The 20,435-nt window shown below is 41.8% G+C and overlaps 1 protein-coding gene across 1 annotated transcript; it reads right to left on the reverse strand.

The window, feature by feature from the left end:
* Positions 1–8,087: 8,087 nt before the first annotated feature.
* Positions 8,088–16,938, reverse strand: LOC141096861 (uncharacterized). The gene is made up of 2 exons (XM_073583708.1): positions 16,713–16,938; positions 8,088–11,478 (listed from the first exon to the last, which is right to left on the reverse strand). The coding sequence occupies exon 2, from the start codon at positions 11,470–11,472 to the stop codon at positions 8,809–8,811; it is 2,664 nt and encodes an 887-aa protein (XP_073439809.1). The 5' UTR covers positions 11,473–11,478; positions 16,713–16,938; the 3' UTR covers positions 8,088–8,808.
* Positions 16,939–20,435: the final 3,497 nt, after the last annotated feature.

Consider the following 20,435-nt stretch of genomic DNA (forward strand, 5'->3'; position numbering starts at 1 on the left):
GGCCGATACCCGATATTGCAGTATCGGAATGCTCAACACTAGTGATGACCCAAATATTGACTAACACCATTAATGCATTCTCTAATAATTTGGAAGTGTAAGGAATGGTGCCTCTGATAGCCAAGTTTTTTTGTTTACAAACCATGAATTGGATATCAAAGTGTTTGAATACACATGAAGCCACATATTTCAGGAAATTCAACTCATACTTTTTCCTCCACGGGTCGATGCGCTTATGCTTAACCCCTTCATGACGGAGATATTTTCGGTTTTACGTTTTTGCTTTTTGCTCCCCTTCTTATGAGAGCCATAACGTTTTTATTTTTCTGTCAAAATGACTGTGTGAGGGCTTGCTTCATGCGGGATGAAAGTACATCTCTGTCACCATTGTTTTTGGGCCCTCTTGCCTAGCCTAGTGATCCTGCACTAAACAATTTAGGGTCATATACAGGGCAGAGTCAATGAGCTCTATTTACTGTGGGGGAAAAAGTATTTAGTCAGCCACCAATTATGCAAGTTCTCCCACTTAAAAAGATGAGAGAGGCCTGTAATTGACATCATAGGTAGACCACAACTATGAGGATCAAAATGAGAAAACAAATCCAGAAAATCACCTTTTCTGATTTGTCAAGATTTATTTTGCAAATTATGGTAGAAAATAAGTATTTGGTCACCTAAAAACATATAAGATTTCTGGCTTTCACAGACCTGTAAATTCTTCTTTAAGAAGCTCCTGTGTCCTCCACTCATTACCTGTAGTAATGGCACCTGTTTGAACTTGTTATCAGTATAAAAGACACCTGTCCACAACCTCAAACAGTCACACTCCAAACTCCACTATGGTGAAGACCAAACAGCTGTCCTAGGACCCATGGAAGCACGGCAGCGTGAAACGGCCGTCGTCCGTTCCTTGTTCACATTGCTCCCCTGCTGAAGATTTTTATGATACAATAAAGTTTGGATTTTAATGATGTTGAGTGCCATCCCTTTTCTTCTGCCTTTGGCTACTGTTCTATTTTAATCCCCTGATGAGAGATGAATGATAAAATGCATCAGGAGACTTGGGAGAGTTCTTTTGGGGAACATGGATCCTGAAGGCTAAACAGAGCAACACGTATATAATTAAAGATACAGCCCTAGAAAAGTGATAACAATGTTCTTTTTTTTAACAATAAATTTTTTATTCAAAAAAATCGTATAACAACAGAAAAAACTTGTTAACACAATTATATCAATATAGCAGTCATGTCCAAATTATCACCACTAGTATAAGCTAATTCCAAATTGGATATTATAGGAGAGGGGAGGGAAAGAAGGATCACACAGAAGGAAAGGCCGCTGGGATTGGACACAAAAAGGTAAATTAATGGATGGGGGATGAACTTTAGGAGCTTTGATTTAAACATTTTTGTGTACCAATCTAACCAATCTCATTATGAGAAGACCATAAGAACCAAGAAAAAAAATAAAAACATTCTAAGTGTGAGCTATTGCCAATCCAGAAGCATCCCAAGTCTCCCACTGGCGACTGACATTCTTTTTACTTCATTGAGTGAACCGAAAAACATTCATGTAGATAATGAGAATTTATCCTTCCAATGAGTTCCTCCTGTGTGGAGGGTAGTAGCTTCTCTCCAGTGCCTTGCCAAACTCTGATGGGCCGCTGTCAGAACATGGGTTATCACTGTAACTAGGTTTGGGGGAAGAAGGTCCAACACAATACTTAAGACTGCCAAGGGCCCCTCTATGGTTCAAGGGAAACCAATCAAGGTTCCGATTAAGTCTGCCACTTGATTCCAAAATGCTCTTATCTTGGGGCACCTCCACCATACATGACTCAGATCCCCTTTTTTACCACATCCCTTCCAGCATAAAGAGGAATATGATTTGTTAAATTTGGAAATTTCATAAGGGGTAAGATACCAGTTCATATGTACAGTGGGGCAAAAAAGTATTTAGTCAGTCAGCAATAGTGCAAGTTCCACCACTTAAAAAGATGAGAGGCGTCTGTAATTTACATCATAGGTAGACCTCAACTATGGGAGACAAACTGAGAAAAAAAAATCCAGAAAATCACATTGTCTGTTTTTTTTTCCTTTTATTTGCATATTATGGTGGAAAATAAGTATTTGGTCAGAAACAAAATTTCATCTCAATACTTTGTGATATATCCTTTGTTGGCAATGACAGAGGTCAAACGTTTTCTGTAAGTCTTCACAAGGTTGCCACACACTGTTGTTGGTATGTTGGCCCATTCCTCCATGCAGATCTCCTCTAGAGCAGTGATGTTTTTGGCTTTTCGCTTGGCAACACGGACTTTCAACTCCCTCCAAAGGTTTTCTATAGGGTTGAGATATGGAGACTGGCTAGGCCACTCCAGGACCTTGAAATGCTTCTTACGAAGCCACTCCTTCGTTGCCCTGGCGGTTTGCTTTGGATCATTATCATGTTGAAAGACCCAGCCACGTTTCATCATCAATGCCCTTGCTGATGGAAGGAGGTTTGCACTCAAAATCTCACGATACATGGCCCCATTCATTCTTTCATGTACCCGGATCAGTCGTCCTGGCCCCTTTGCAGAGAAACAGCCCCAAAGCATGATGTTTCCACCACCATGCTTTACAGTAGGTATGGTGTTTGATGGATGCAACTCAGTATTCTTTTTCCTCCGAACACGACAAGTTGTGTTTCTACCAAACAGTTCCAGTTTGGTTTCATCAGACCATAGGACATTCTCCCAAAACTCCTCTGGATCATCCAAATGCTCTCTAGCAAACTTCAGACGGGCCCGGACATGTACAGGCTTAAGCAGTGGGACACGTCTGGCACTGCAGGATCTGAGTCCATGGTGGCGTAGTGTGTTACTTATGGTAGGCCTTGTTACATTGGTCCCAGCTCTCTGCAGTTCATTCACTAGGTCCCCCCGCGTGGTTCTGGGATTTTTGCTCACCGTTCTTGTGATCATTCTGACCCCACGGGGTGGGATTTTGCGTGGAGCACCAGATCGAGGGAGATTATCAGTGGTCTTGTATGTCTTCCATTTTCTAATTATTGCTCCCACAGTTGATTTCTTCACTCCAAGCTGGTTGGCTATTGCAGATTCATGAAAAGAGAAGGAAGATCCGGCACTGGAGACTTAATAAAATCCACGATAAGTTTTATTCACATAATTTCATGATAAAACCATAAAGGGGAAAACAGACCCCCCACGCCTGACGCGTTTCGAACCTTACACCAGGTTCTTCCTCAGAGACATGAAACAAAACAGTTCACAAAAATGATTATAAACATTCCTAATCAGCAGAGGGACTCCACACATGTGTATAATCAAAGAGGCAGACAACTAAGCCCTCAAATCACTGGTGGAGTCACTCCCTTGCAAGAAGAAAGAAAAAAAAAAAAAAAAAAAAAAAGGAAAAGACCAATACAACAATGGACAAGACATAGAATAAATAAAAACATGTGCAATACACACGTATAAATGCATAAATACATAGCAACAAACCCCAAAAAAAAAAAAAAAAAACAGCAAAAATCTCGGCACTCAATAGAAATACATAAGATCATTTCTATAATTTAGACCTTGCGGATATCGTGCATCAAGCGCAAGTATCCAGAAGGCTTCCCGACAGTGTAGTAAATGTTCCCAGTCACCCCCTCTGGGGGGTTTCAATACCCGTTCTATTCCCTTAACTTTAAGACTGCATAAATTACCCTTGTGTATTTCAAGGAAATGTTTGGACAAGCCAGACACATTCCTACGACTGGACATAGACTCTGGATTAGAAGCGGTGATGTGCTCACTTAGTCTCCTCTTCAGGCTGCGTGTGGTACAGCCAATGTAATATAAACTGCACAATGTGCACTCTGCCATATACACTAAGTGTGTGGTGTTACAGTTCATATAGGTTTTAATTTTGTAGGTTTGTTGTGTACTAAAATTAACAAATCTATCTGTAATATCCATATAGCGGCACAAACCACACAATTTTTCACCACACTTATAATTGCCCAAGTAATTTAACCACGTAGGTTTAGTGCAATCAGACAAATACAATGAGGGGGACAAAAAATGACTCAAATTTTTAGCTCTCTTTGGAACACACCTATGTCCACCAGCCAATATCTGCGATAAGACTGGATCTTGATGCAGTAAGGGAAGATGTTTATTTATGATTTTAATAACACCCTTGTAATCTGAACTGAAAGCGGTAGAAAAAGTGGGAATATTTTTATTTTGATTAGTGTGTACCATGTCATTCTGCAATAAACTACTCCTAGTTTTGTTATCCACTTTCTTAATAGCCCTGTTTAACATCCAGTTCTTATAACCCCTTTTTGATAGCCTGGTGCAAATTTTTCGACGCTCGGACTCATAAGAGCGTCATTGGAGCATGATCTTTTGGCACGGATTAATTCACCCAACGGTAAATTTCGTATCACATGTGGCGGGTGACAACTATCCGCATGCAATATGGCATTACCACTGGTATCTTTTCTATATAGGGAAGTATTTATATTCCCCGTTTTGACATCTCCCATAATTTTAACATCCAGATATGTGGCACAAATGCCATGTATTTCGTGGGTGAATTTAATATTCAAAGAATTAGTCTCAATATACTCAAAAAACTTAAGCATGCCAGGAGAGGGAGATACATCACAACGATCAAACCACAATAGGATCACGTCATCAATGTATCTCCCCCACCACAATACATTGTCTAAATAGGGATTATCCATAGTATATATATATATTTGTTCTCCCAAAAGGACATATATAAGTTGGCCAGAGTAGGAGAGAATTTTGACCCCATCGGGCAGCCACACACCTGAAGATAGTACTTAGTGTCAAATTTGAAAAAATTGGTGTTCAAAAGATGTTGTAACGCCATAATGATAAATTTTTTAAGATCAGAACTGAAATTACTTTCTTCAGTCAAAATGGTGGAAACAGCAGATAATGCCAAATCATGAGGTATACATGAATATAGAGCAACAACATCACATGTTATCCATGTGTGGTGAGGCCCCCATGCAACCTCCTGAAGTGCCTGCAGAAGCTGTTTGGTGTCTCTAATGTGACCTGGTGTTTTCAACACCAAAGGTTGTAATTTTCTGTCTATCCACTCGGAGAGTTTTTCATTAACCCCTCCAATACCGGCCACTATGGGCCTGAAAGGTGGAGGAAACACGCCTTTATGAATTTTGGGTAAGGCGTGAAATACAGGACACACTGGTTTATCCACATATAAAAAATCAGCCATGCGCTTGTCCAGTACTCCCAAAGCAAGACCCTCCTGCAAAATCACAGATAAACCCTGCTGAATACAGCTTGTAGGATCATTGTTGAGAGGATGATATGTATTAATATCAGATAACATGGATAAAATTTCATTGCGATATAGTAGTGAGTAGTGTTGAGCATTCCGATACCGCAAGTATCGGGTATCGGCCGATATTAGCGGTATCGGAATTCCGATACTTAATTCCGATACTTTTTTCATATCGGATTCCGGGATCGGAATCGGAATAGGAAGTTCCCATCATGCTATGAGCCTGCTTGCTTTGATTAAGCCAATGGGAATCCTCCGAAGTGTGGGCACATCCTGTTAGGCATGTAGGCATGTTAACTATTGGCATGGCTGTGATTGGCTGCCGAAATGATGTCATGATGCACTATAAAAGCCACCGCAGCCGCCATTTCTGGTCACTCTGCTGTGAATTCAGTTAGGGACAGGCTGCTGTAGAAGACTGTGAGGGACAGTTAGAAATAGCGATTCCACCAAACATCTAGTGCTTTACCCAGGCTACATAAACCACCACTGTAGCGTTCTTTGCCCTAGCAGCAGTGTTCACAGCTGTCTGCAAGGGCTGTGTGAGTGCAGCTCACGCTGTGGAGTGGGTCCTGCAGCCACGTCAGGCTGTAGGCCACCCAGTGTGATCACTGCTGCCTCATACATCTTTTATTTTTTGAGCTGCATTTTTTAAATAATTTCAATCTAGTGTGCTTCCATCCGTATCCATATACGTTGGTTGCAAACACTAGTAGTAGACAGCGGAGCCTTTCTGCAGCCTTTCAGTGCTAGTGTCCACTTTGCTGCACTGTTCACGGCTGTCTGAGAGGTCTCTGACTGTGTGTGAGTGCAGCTCACGCTGAGTAGTGTGTCCTGCAGCTACGTCTGGCTGTAGGACGCTCAGCGTGCGTCACTGCCTCACACATATTTTTATTTGAGTGCAGCTCATTTTTTCTTCTATTAGTGTGCATCCATCCGTCTCCATCTACGGTGGTTGCAAACACTATATAGGAGTACACAGCGGAGCCTTTCTGCAGCCTGTCAGTGCCAGTGCCCACTTAGCTGCACTGTTGACGGCTGTCTGAGAGGTCTCTGACTGTGTGTGAGTGCAGCTCACGCTGAGTAGAGTGTCCTGCAGCTACGTCTGGTTGTAGGACGCTCAACGTGCGTCACTGCCTCACACATATTTGTCTTTGAGTGCAGCTCATTTTTTCTTCTCCTATTAGTGTGCATCCATCCGTATCCATCAACATTGGTTGGTTGCAAACACTATATAGGAGTAGATAGAGGAGCCTTTTTTTCTGGCTTGTGCCCTGCCGGCGCAGCCAGATTAGTATTACCCAATTTTTTGGGAGCCTCATCTTTTGCATTGTAGGTTACCTGCCTGCATTGTAATAGCTCCAAAAAGTTGGTGATACTATCAGTTTCAATTCTTTGTTCTCATACTTTGAGTTTGTTTCAAACAAAGAAACCACATAAAAAGTTCACCAAACACTACATTTTGAACTTGTGTAGGCCACATCAGCTCCTATTAAAGTCTAGTCCACACACACACACTTCATAAAATTAGTGTTTCTTGTACCTGTAACCAGCTGTTCAGGAATAAGCACACTAAGGCCCCCCTTTGTACTTTTTTGCCTATCTTAAGCAGTCTTGCAAGATGAAGAAGGCAGGGAGTAAGGCGCGGGGGCGTGGGCGTGGGCGTGGAGTTTCAGCAGGGAGAGGACGTGGGGATTCTGCAGGGAGAGGACGTGGGGATTCTACAGGTAGAGGACGTGGGGATTCTGGGCCTGCTGCGGGCACCAGTGGATCAGCATCCCCCAGTTTTAGCAGGCAACAGTCCTTTATGCGCAGCTTTGTAGGACCTCAACGTACCCCACTGCTGCGGGAGGAACAAATTGAAGCCGTTGTCGGATGGATGGCAGCTAACGCATCGACTTCAATTACTTCCGCATCCTCTCAGGGTCAGAGCACCGAAGAGCAACCATCTGTCTCTTCACCACCTGCCAAAGTGCCCAGGCAGTCAGAGAGACATGGACAGGAGCCATCACAGTCTCTACTTCTGTTCTCGGAATCTGTTGGCTTGGAAAGAGGGGGCCAGCCAAGCAGCATTCCTGAATGTGAAGAAGAGGGAGTATGCAGTGATGCGCAACTTCTTTGTCCCTCTGAATCTGAAGAGGCGAGTGGGCCAGTGCCTATGGTCAGCACACCTCAGTACGCATCAGATGATGACGAGACTCAGTTGCCACTTTCTGGTGCGTACGGTGCTGGCGAGACAACCCCGGAGAAGCAGCTGTTTGAAGAGGGGAGGGAAGATGATGAGGTCCTTGACCCATCATGGCGTGAGCAACAGGAAGGTGGTGGTAGCAGCTCTGAGGAAGAGATTCCCCTACCGGCCAAAACAGGAGGCAGAGGGAGGGGGAAGACTTGGTTGCCTGTACCCTCCACTTCGGCACCCGTTAGGAGCATTCCTCCTTCCAAAGGCAAACCGGGCGCTCACAAGAGTTGCAGTGCGTGGTCCTTTTTTGACACAGTTGCAGAAGACATTTGCTTTGTCAAATGCAAGCTGTGTCATCAGAGAGTCAAAAGAGGGAGAAATGTCAGCAACCTCAATACCACAAATATGTGGAAACATGTGCGCACCAAGCACGAGTTGGAGTTGCAGAGACACCCTGAAGACGTAGGCCAACGTACAGCACCACCTACCACCTCTTCAGTTCGTGTTGGTGTAGAAAAATATATATATATATATCTTCTTGCACGGTTGAGAATCAAAAAATAAAAGCAATGTTGAGGATAAAATAAATCTTGTTTTTAATTGTTCATTCAAAAAGTGATTACAAAAAATGAAGAAAAGTAAGTTCATGACATGCAATAATTATTTGAAGAGAAAACGAGCATTGTTCTTACATATAGTCTTGAGCAGCTGTCCGGGTGTTCGAGAGTCTCAAGGGATATGAGATCTCCTGAACAAGAGTTAGGCCGGCTTTATATACTATTCTGACCTATAAACTACAACCACATATGGTGGCTTGCCACTATGTTCATAAGTTCTTCCATATTAAGTGAACCGTAGTTATTTTAACAATATGCATACAGTTATTTATGCATTACCTTAGTCTGAGATATTTAAGCCTAAAGTCTGAGATCTTTAGAACCATTCATTATCTCTAAATAGTCACATTTTGACAGCTTTGACTATTTTGACCTATACATTTGACAAGAGAGACAGCTGTGTGAGCCAAGGCACTCAGAATAAGTCAGTCACTTCTCTAAAGTAAGCAAAGCCTGTTAACTATATTCTGTATGAGAGAATTAATCTATATATTTTTTTATTATAGAAATACTGATATTTTACAGTCCCCCCTGATTATGATTTGAGACATATCATAATCAATCCTAACTCATTCTCTCACCATTCGTATCACATTCATTCTTTATTCTGAAAACCTTGTATCAACATCTGCCCTGAATGTCATCTGAATTTTCAAACCTATTGTAAAAACAAAAATTAGATCAGAGAGTTATATTTTTTTCGTTTTAACATCTCTCTTAAAATATCATCTTCCTTTTTCATTTCTATCTTTATATTCTTATAAATACTCCTAATTTTACACATAATAATTATTTGATATATTATACACAGCAAAACTATGATAAATAAAATAACAATCGGATTAGACAATACATTTCCTGCTGCCATTTTCGCTGAAGACTGTGACCAACTAGTTACAGATTTTCCTAAATTTCTCCACCAAGATGAGCCTGACATACTCGTCCATTCATGTTCAATATCATTTAGATTACCTTGTTCATGTCTAAATACAATTTCAGCTTCTTTTAATTGTTTTGTCAGCAGATTTAATAAACCCTTGTCTTTCTTTATTTCATTTGTCCACAAATCCCAAGGAAATTTATTGACTTGTGACAAATTGAACTGGATCGGAAGGATTTTCAGACGTCTTGAGCCTATTGACGTAATATTAATACTTCCTTCCTTCTTTGTGAGAGTTTTAACATTTCCCTCAATACAATATAAACCCATTGTCAGATTTTCGACATGTACACAAGATGAGAAGAATGCAGAAACTGCTTCTTTTCCTGACATGACTTGGAAACAAGTTTTGTTAGCGCTTACTGGTGTCACCAAGTCATGTATCGTGTGGACATTCTCAACTCTGGCATGACAAGAAGTATGATTATGGAAACATGAATGATAAATGACTTTATCCTGTCCAGGTAGACACATTACCTTGGAAACAAAATTTAAGCATGACGAAATGTCTAATTGTTCAATGTTTGTACCATCAAATGCAAAATCTGTGTACTGTAATTGATAATATAACAATTGTGTAGGGCTGACAGGAATTCCCAGAACACCTATAGGAACCAGGGTTTCTTCTCTTCCTGACACTGGAATCAATGATGTTCCTACACAAATGTTCTGTTCACATCCTAACCACTTATTTACCCACAAATCTGTATGGTTTAACGCAAAGTTATATTCTATGGGCAAATTTCTCATTAGCCCTAAAGGGGTAATTCCACTTTGTAAGGCTTGTGCAATCATTTTCAGATTGGTGGAATATTCAATCTGAATTTCTAGACATGTTTTGGCCACTTGAGATTCCTGTTCACTTTCCATTAAAGCTAAAGTAGCATCTTGAAGATGTGATACAGAAGATCCCAATACAGTAGCAGTGTTCAAAACCATCTTTTCAAGGACTTGATTCAAGCTTTTCTGAATCTTTACCCCTTTTCCTCCAATATACCCAATATTTTCCAGATCTGATTTAAGTGTATGAATGTCCATAGTGTTAATTAAACTTCCTACTGTTCCTAATCCCCCCAAAATACCTTCAAACACTCCCCTCTTACTTCTAACCTGTGTTGAAGTTCTTTTCCCAAACCATTGTTCTATTCCCATCTCCATGTTAGTGAGATGTGGTTGACACTGGGGATATCTAGAAGAGATTTTCCAGTTAGACATGTTAAAGGTCCATACCATAGTCAGAAACACTCCATCTCGTAACAGAGGTTTAGTTTGGAACTGATTGATCTGAAAAGGAGTAGATGGTTGAAATCTTGTCTGTGTGCATACATTATCTACTGCTGACCATATATTTACCTTTACATCTCTACATTGTTTGTAGTTATATTTCATTAAAATGCAACATTGGTAAAGTCCAGAATCCTTAGGAGATGGATTATCTACAGAAAAAATAAAATCCTTATTTAACCATCTCACGTTACCGGATTGACCTCTGTGTATAACATTTGTTGGACCATTTGAAAAACTTCCCAAAAATGATTTATCTTTGGTCCATATTAACAGAGATTCTGAAGGTAGCTCTAACCTCGTGTTGCATTTTAATAATAAAGGAGACATATTTTCTTGACTATATACTGCTTGTGGTGTAACCCTTACTTCTGGAGCTATAGTATTTGAAACTGTAAAAACTACAGATACCTGTACTTGTACTGGTTCTCTGGTTATCTGAAAATTCCATGTTTTTACCCAATCCTCGTCTCCTTCTGTAATAGAAAGAAATGAAGGATCTAAAACTTTCCCAAAAAGTTGTGTCCTTAACCAAGCATCTGTTTTGGATGTTTCAACTTTCCCTTTTGCGATCATATCATTTGTAATATCGCCTGACCACACAGCTCTCTCTTCACCTCTTATCTCTATATTCCAGAATAACACATCTGTAGGACTACATTCCCATGTGCCTGTCTTATTATTGTGTATATAATCTCCTTGTAACTGTGTGAACTTCGTCTTAGGTCCTGTGGCTGCGTGTAATATTATGTCAGTGTCATGTATGAAGTGTAGCTCAATACAGCATTTTGCACCAAAACCCATGCAAATGTTTCCAGTAATATCTACTGAATCGTCCGGTATGTCCTCATCTATTAAGCTTTGTAGATTCGTTCCTCTTGGTTTCCTTGGATGTAAAGTTCCTTTGAAAAGTTCCTTCACTTCACTAGTATTTGTTCCATGGTGTGAAATATCTTCAGCGTAGATCACAGTTGAAACAGTACAAAACAGCAGAAATGTGATTCTCATCAGATAGTAGCTTTTCCTGGGAAATGTCTTTTTCTCCTGAAGGATTGGTGTTGAATCCCTTCCGTCAAAGACGTGGAGTTTCATATTCCAGTTCTTATTGGAATCCATTTCTTCCTAAAAGAAATGCAGTATCATTATTTTGCAATATACAGTTTGCATTGATCAACATGTACCCACAATTTTTGTTGTCTGCGGGTATTTTTAACCACCTTAGATGCTCGTTGCACAAGAATCATCACTTGTCCCATGGTTTCGATAATTTCAAAGGGACCTTCCCAATTACTTTCCCAAGGTCCATTCTTCCTGAAAGTTTTAATCATCACTAGAGCCCCTTTCTTGAATTTGGATACATATGGTGGCTCCATTCTCTGCATTCTTGATGCAGCATGTGGAAGAATCGTTTTCAAATTTTCCTGTAACAATTGCAACCATTTGGACCTTGCAACAGCATCTTTTTGTGGTGTAGACAAAAATGGTTCATGAGGAAAAATCAATGGCATTTTTCTTCCTGTCATCAGTTCAAAAGGAGTAAACTGAGTTGTGGCAGAGGTTGTTCCTCTTACACTCAACAGTACAAAAGGTACTGCATCAACCCAAGTATTGCCTTTGTCCAATAACATCTTGGCAATTCTGGATTTTATTGTTCTATTCATCCTTTCCACAATACCAGCAGACTGTGGATGGTAGGGTACATGAAACTGCTGTCGTACCCCTAGAATAGCACAAACGGCTTGCATGATTTTTCCTGTAAAGTGACTTCCTCGATCAGAGGTGATCATTCTTGGGATCCCCCAAGTACAAAAGACATGATTAACTAATGCTCTAGCTGTAGACAAAGCATCATCTTTCCTGACAGGTAAAATTTCAACCCACTTAGAAAAAACATCTACCACAACCAATGCATACCTGAGACCATTTTTACCTGATGGTAACGGTCCAATGTAGTCGATTTGTAACGTAGACCATGAACCATCTGCAGGTGCGATTCGGAGTAGTGGCGGTTTCTGTCCTTTTGGTCTTGGATTAATTTGGGCACAAATGAGACATGATTGAACAACACTTTGCACTGTCTCTTCCATCTTTTCCCAGTAAAATTTCTCTCTGAGAATGCCTAACAATTTTTGTTGGCCCAAATGACCCAAACTTTCATGATTGTATTTTGTGAACTCAACCTGTAGATGTCTTGGGACAACAGGACGCAACTCCCCGTTTAAGTCATGACACAAAACCCCGTTTTCACAAACAAAGGGAGGTTTTGGATCAACCCGGGAAGCAACAAGAGATGAGTCTTTTTCTTGTTCTTCCGCAAAAGAAGGGATATGCGTGTCTGTTCTTTGAACTGCTGAAACCTCGAGAGGTTCAGGTTCAAACACCTCTTCTCCTGTCAGGGCTGCCTCTTTGGCTAGCATATCTGCGGTTGCATTTCCAACAGATAATTCATCATCAGATTTTTTATGGGCCGGAACCTTGACAATAGCAAAACCATTAGGGTTTTTTGATGCTATCCTGAAAATTGTCTTCAGTGTGTCACTGTGTACAAGAGTCTTATTAGATGAATCTACATAACCTCTTTTTTCCCAAACTGACAAGTAATCTGTCAGTGATCTTACAACATAAGAGCTATCACTGTAGATCACAATGGGACACTGATCATCTGCTTCATTCAGCTGTAGTACCATTTTTACTGCTTCTAGCTCTGCTCTTTGAGCTGAAAAATGACTCGGTAATTTGTGCTTCACAACCTGTCCTCTGTTGGGATAAAAAATGGCATATCCTGAATAATAGTGCCCATCTGAATAGAATCTGGAACCATCTACAAAAATTGGTTCGTCTGTTACCTCTGCTTTCCGTCTGAAAAGTGATGGACTTGGATCCTGAAAAGACTGTAAACAATCATGAGTTTGTCCTTCATATTGCATCAGCTGAGGAAGAACATATTTGGCCTTGTAATCTACCTCAATTTGTTTGGGAGACAATGACAATAACCAATGAGCAAATCTCTGATGTGACACACCTGGGATATTATTCTCAAAGAGAAGTTTTAGTGTAGAGTGAGGAGTTTGCAAAATGATTTTGTTGAACCCGACAATATGTTCGGTTGCTTTGACTGCAAAGTACACACCTACCAAGTGTCTTGCACAGGTCTCAAAACCTTTTTCAACAGGTGAGAGAAGTTTTGAAAAATAGCCCAAAATTCTCCACTCTTCTCCCTGTAATTGCAGCAATACAGCAGAAACAGATGTTCCTGATGTATGCACTTGCAAAGCAAATGGAGCCGAAGGATCTACTGTGGACAAAGCAGGTGCATTTTGTAAATTCATTTTCAATTGTTCAAATGAGGTTTGCTGTTCATCACCCCAAGGACCAAAGTAATCGCTGTTTTCACCTTTCAAAAGATCATATAAAGGTCTGGCCTTATCTGCAAAATTCTCAATGAAATCCCTTGAATAATTCATAAGACCTAAAAAATGTCTCAATGCCTTGTGTGATGTCGGAATTGGTAGGGAAGCAATTGCCTCAATTCTTTCCTGCAGTGGCTGCCTTTTTCCTGGACTCAACAGCACCCCTAAAAATCTGACCTCAGTCTGCATCAATTTGACCTTTTTGGTGTTCAATTTCAACCCTGCATCATGCAGCAACTCAAACAATTCTGTCAGAAGAGAAACATGTGTCTCTTTATCCTCTGTAGACAATAAAATATCATCCACATATTGCAGAATGCAATCAGGCCTCGAAAATCTGGATAATACCTTTGCCAATGCCTGATGAAAAACACTAGGTGACAAATGTGCTCCTTGAGGTAACCTGCAAAACAGATATTGCTCGTCCAAGAAAGTAAATGCAAACTTATACTGACAACTCTTTTCAAGAGGTATACTGAAAAAACCATTGCTAATGTCCAGTACAGAAAAGTATTTGGCCTTTGCATTTAACCTTGCCATCATGTCATGAGTATCTGCCACAATTGGTGCGACATTGGGTGTATGCTTATTGAACATCCGTAAATCCAATATCATTCGATAAGAACCATCAGATTTCAAAACACACCACAAAGGATTGTTACTTACAGAATTAGCCTTTCGGATAACACCTTGATCTAACAATTCCTGTATGATCTTTGACATAGAGTCAATTGATTCTGGAGGCAATTTATACTGACGCTGTGGCGGGGGATCACGCCCCTCCACATTCACGATAACGTCTTTCATTGTTCCAACCTGATTCCTGAACTGAGCCCAAAGAGAAGGAAAAAGCTGTACAATTTCTGTCAATACCTTGTCATCATTAGTGTCAGGCCACAAATGGTCAGATGACACCACATCATTCAAGCAAATACTTCCAACATGGCTATAATCATTAGGATCAATGACTACCGGTTTACAACCATTGGAATCTTTCCAGATCACTTGATTTCCTAGGTCAACTACCCATCCGAATTTCTGCATAAAATCTGTGCCAAGTATATTTTCAGAATCACGACAATACCAGATGTCAATTTCTGTTTTGAAAGAACTAGGTATTTCCAAAATCACATTGGGAACTAAGGTTGCTTTAGTTCCACCTTTTCCACTGAAACCGACAATTGTACAAACTGGTGAATCTGGGTTTAGCTTCAAATCAAGGTTTGTAACACTTAACTGAGCTCCTGTGTCAATGAGAAATACAACATTCTGTCCTGCTAAACTTACTTTGATAAATGGTCTTCCACAATCATCCAATGTAACTCGAGTCACAAATTCCAATGGATGTGGTACAGGAATAGTCTGTGATTGTCAGAAAGATGAAGGAGATGGGAGAAGACCAGTGTCCTTTTTAAAAGACCTTGGAATTCTATCCCTTGACTCTGTTTCCTTCACTGTCATTTCTCTGATCTGTCTGATTAATGGTGCATATGGTGACTGTGTTTGTCTGTTGTCAGTATGAGCAGGTGCAGATAATTGTAATGCAGGTGCGAAAGGTGTGGTGTATGATTTTGGCATGAGTCCGTTTTCCCTTCCAAGCTTACCTGTTCCTTGTGTACCCATCTCTGATTCTGCTCTCAAAAATTTCCTGCACTGCCACTTCAAGTGTCCAGGTATACCACAAAAATAACAATGGATATTGTTCCTTTGTGTAGTATTTTTACCTCTATGCTCAATGTAATCCCTGCTCTTGGAGAATACTGTGGCTCTAGGTTTCAGTTGACTGTCTTCCTTCTCATGAACTACCGCTATTTTAGCCTTGACCTGATTTTGTTTCATGGATCTCCTTATTCTGTCAATAAAAACTGTTGCTTCTTGCAATGATGGCTGAGTGTTAGCCAATTGCACTGAGGCAGGATCTAAGTACTTGAACTTCTTTACAAAAAATTTGATCATGGATGCTGGCTCTTCGTGAGGCCCGAGATCCATTACCATCCTATAGGCCTGTTCAAACTTTACCAAAAAAGAAAATGGGTCTTCAGAAATATTTGTTTGTAAACTCCCTAAAATATCAACTGTAGGCATGTCTTCTCCAGTTGTAAACAATACTAATTGTCTAAGTCTGTCTTCTTTTGTACTATGTGCCATTTCATTCTCATCATTTAATCTGGGTGTGGTCTGTAATCTTTTTCCCATATGTGAAGGTAACCAAACTTTGAATATTTTATTCTTTTGCTCATCATTCAGATTGTATTTGTCTGTGTTTGATTCAAAAGTGTCCGCATTATAAAAGGCGTCCATCTTATCATTGTAATTTGGAATGTCTTTTACAATTTTCATTAGCTGATCGTGTATTTTCAGATTAATGCGTGCTGCTCTGTCATGTAATTTTTTCCGTTGTAATTCTACTGCCTCTAATTCCTCTACTGAAGCATCTGGATTTTGCATATTTGGTATAAATGATGACGCAGCAGCACTCTCCTCCTGTTTACCTGTTGATCTTGTGTTAGCAGAAACCCTTTTTATATCTTGTCGTAATTTAGACAATAACTCTGTCCTGGTATCTATTTGATCTTCCAATTGTTCTATATGCTCTGACAAAATCAAACAATTTGGACAATCAAAGTAATCCCCGTCAGACTCTTGTGTGTCACCTGGTGTGTCAGTGTGATTAATGTCTTGTGTGACAATGCATGTTTTATAGGTGTTAGGTTCAGTTTTCTCAAAGACTATTATTATACATGAACTAGCTGCATAACATTCTGAAGTTTCCTTTGTAATTTTCTAACTGAGAAAAACCTTTTGTCAATTTTAACATTTTCTGCCTCACATTGATTATACAAACTAGACCATAATTGGGCATCCGTATGATTATGAACAAACTTGAAATCTATGTTACTTTTCTTAGCATAATCATATATAAAATCCATTATATTTTTTTCTCACCTATTGAGAGTCTTTCCCGTCAATGGATGGTCCTCTGTGTCCTTATGCAATCCTCAGATCTCCGTCTGGATGAGACGCATGCAGCTCTTTACGATCCTCACCCGTCGTCTTCAGGTTCAGTGTGATCCTTTGTGCCGTGAAATAGTGGAATTCCTGAGGAAGCTTGTACAACAGGTGGTTTTTTAGCAGAGTTCGTGCTCCCCCCTTGCACAATCGAGGAAGGAATGCCAGCCAAAAGTAGCACAAAAGATCAGTCTGGCTAAGGCTCGCCAAAATGTAGAAAAATATATATATATATCTTCTTGCACGGTTGAGAATCAAAAAATAAAAGCAATGTTGAGGATAAAATAAATCTTGTTTTTAATTGTTCATTCAAAAAGTGATTACAAAAAATGAAGAAAAGTAAGTTCATGACATGCAATAATTATTTGAAGAGAAAACGAGCATTGTTCTTACATATAGTCTTGAGCAGCTGTCCGGGTGTTCGAGAGTCTCAAGGGATATGAGATCTCCTGAACAAGAGTTAGGCCGGCTTTATATACTATTCTGACCTATAAACTACAACCACATATGGTGGCTTGCCACTATGTTCATAAGTTCTTCCATATTAAGTGAACCGTAGTTATTTTAACAATATGCATACAGTTATTTATGCATTACCTTAGTCTGAGATATTTAAGCCTAAAGTCTGAGATCTTTAGAACCATTCATTATCTCTAAATAGTCACATTTTGACAGCTTTGACTATTTTGACCTATACATTTGACAAGAGAGACAGCTGTGTGAGCCAAGGCACTCAGAATAAGTCAGTCACTTCTCTAAAGTAAGCAAAGCCTGTTAACTATATTCTGTATGAGAGAATTAATCTATATATTTTTTTATTATAGAAATACTGATATTTTACAGTTGGGCCCTCTTCCTCCAGCTCACACACTGCTGGTTCGGCTTCCTCACAGGATCGCCAAGGAAGAACCTCTGCCACTGTTGTCCGGAGACCCTGTCAGATTCCACCCATAACAGCACGTTCCCATCCATCACAGCCATCGGTAGCACAGGCATGGGATAAAACGCGCCCTTACTCGGCAAACCATCCCCGAGCACAGTCTCTGAATGCTGGCATTGCCAAACTTCTGGCAGTTGAAATGCTGTCATTCAGGCTGGTGGACACTGACACCTTCCGGGACTTAATGGCATTGGCAGTCCCCCAATACAACGTGCCCAGCCGCTTTTATTTCAGCAGGCGAGCCGTCCCTGCCCTGCAGAAACATGTTGAGGGCAAAATAAAACATGCGCTACTAAACGCCGTTAGTAGCAAGGTCCACCTGACCACCGATGCGTGGACCAGTAACCATGGACAGGGACGATACCTTTCCCTCACTGCCCACTGGGTCAATGTTGTGGAGCCGGGTACGGATCTGGAGAGTGGCGCTGTACGTGTTCTTCCAACGCCACGGATTGCAGGACTCCAGTCTGTACACATAGACTCCTCCTACTACTCAAGTTCCTCAGAAACAGCAGAGCAGGAGCCTGTTACGACCGATATGAGCACAGCCGTGGCCAAACGTCAACAGGCTGTACTCAAATTAATTTCTTTGGGGAATCGAAGCCACACAGCGCAGGAGCTCTGGAATGCTATCAAGCTGGAGAGCGATGTGTGGTTTGGGCCAGCGAATCTCCAGCCGGGCTTGGTAGTGTGTGACAATGGCCGAAATCTGGTGGCAGCTCTTGGCCTAGGCAACCTCACACACATCCCATGTCTGGCACATGTTCTTAACTTGGTCGTGCAGAGCTTTCTGAGGGACTATCCGGATCTTGATGCACTGTTACACAAGGTCCGCATAGAGTGCGCTCACTTGCGACGTTCCAGCACGGCAAGATCGCGCCTCGCTGCTCTGCAGCGACGATTTGGCCTTCCGGAACATCGCATCATATGTGACCTACCCACCCGGTGGAATTCAACGTTACATATGTTGGAGCGGTTGTGTGAGCAGCAGGCAGCAGTCATGGAGTACCAGCTGCATCAGGCGCAAACAAGTCGCACTGTGCGCCGTTCACACTTCAGCACCATTGAGTGGGCCTCTATGAAGGACATCTGCCTCGTTTTGCGTGCCTTCGATGAATCCACGCGGATGGCGAGTGCAGATGATGCACTAGTCAGCATGACTGTCCCCCTTATCTGCCTGCTTCAACAAACACTGCAAGCACTAAGGGATGAGGTTTCAGAAGAGGTGGAGGATGAGGAGTCCCAAATGCCATCTGCTTCTGGACAGTCTGCGCTACGTGTTTCCTCACAAAGGCCTAGGCAGGGGACACTTTGTGAGGAGGATGAGGAGGAGTCGATGGAGGAGGAAGACATCTCTCCAGAGGAGGGAGGTACACAAACCTCTACTCAGTATGTACAGCGAGGGTGGGGTGATGCAGAGCAGGTCGAGGTCACGCCTCAAACAGGGGACAGCGGTTCTTTGGCAGTTGGGAGTCTGCAGCACATGGTTGATTTCATGCTGCAGTGCCTGAGAAACGACCGCCGCATCGCCCACATTCTCGTCTCGGCTGATTATTGGGTGTACACCCTCCTAGATCCTCGCTACCGGGACAGCGTACAAAGGCTCATACCAACGTTGAACCGGGAGCGTAAAATGCGGGAGTACGAAGAGTCACTGGTGCAGTCCATAATGTTTTCCATTCCACCCGACAGCATTGTTGCTAGTGCTTTACAAAGCAGCTCTGTGCGTCGAGGCAGTGGAGGAAACTCTGCACAAAGAGGGAGCAGAGGCAGTGCCGCAGCACAAGGCAAGACCACTATGGCCCAAATGTGGCAAAGTTTTGTGTGTCCACCACAATTGTCTACACCATCAGCGACGCCTCGAGTCAGCAGGAGGCAACGCTTCCGTCAGATGGTGTCAGACTACATGTCTTGCCCTGTCGCTGTACTCCCAGATGGCTCTTCCCCCTTCAAGTTTTGGGTCTCTAAGCTGGATACATGGCCAGAGCTTAGCCAGTATGCATTGGAGGTGCTGGCTTGCCCTGCTGCCAGTGTATTATCCGAACGTGTCTTTAGTGCCGCAGGTGGTGTACTAACAGACCGTCGCACGCGACTATCTTCCGATAATGTTGACCGGCTGACTTTTCTGAAAATGAACAAGGCCTGGATCTCCAAAGACTTTGCCATTCCTCTTACAGACTAAATTAGTGGTTGGCAACTGTATCCAGGTCTGCTGGTGTGTTCATTTTTCTACCACCTGAACTATAATCCCTGTGCTTCAACACAGCCAGTTGTCGCTCAGATGTGTCGTCTGCACAGAGAAACACACTAGCTCCTGTGTTACTGGGGTTCAGTAATGCCAGCTGATCCCCTGCTGTGTGGACGGCAGAGTCACCAGCTCCATCAACATTCAAACCACTACTGATTTTTAACCGTGCCCAACTTAGGTCTCTGGCTCCACTGTCTCTACTATTTCCCCTGACCTCCAACCCCGCCATCTACATCTCTGAAGTGGCGTCAGCACAATCTACACTTGTTCCTGTGTTCCTGTGGCTCAGTCCCATCAGTTTATCCCCTGATGTGTGTCCGGCAAGGTCTCCTGCTCTGTCCACATTCCCATAACCAGTAGTGGGAATGAGGACAGAGCTGGCGAACTTGCCGGACAAACATCAGGGGATCAACTGATGGGACTGAGCACCAGTAACACAGGAACAAGTGTAGATTGTGCTGACGCCATTTCA

The sequence above is a fragment of the Dendrobates tinctorius genome, unplaced genomic scaffold (genome assembly GCF_039654945.1).
Source record: "Dendrobates tinctorius isolate UK_male_01 unplaced genomic scaffold, ASM3965494v1 ptg000081l, whole genome shotgun sequence".
NCBI classification, from domain to species: domain Eukaryota; kingdom Metazoa; phylum Chordata; class Amphibia; order Anura; family Dendrobatidae; genus Dendrobates; species Dendrobates tinctorius.

Excerpts from the sequence above, each read along its gene's own strand:
- LOC141096861 (XM_073583708.1), bottom strand. The coding sequence starts at position 11,472 with ATGGATTCCAATAAGAACTGGAATATGAAACTCCACGTCTTTGACGGA.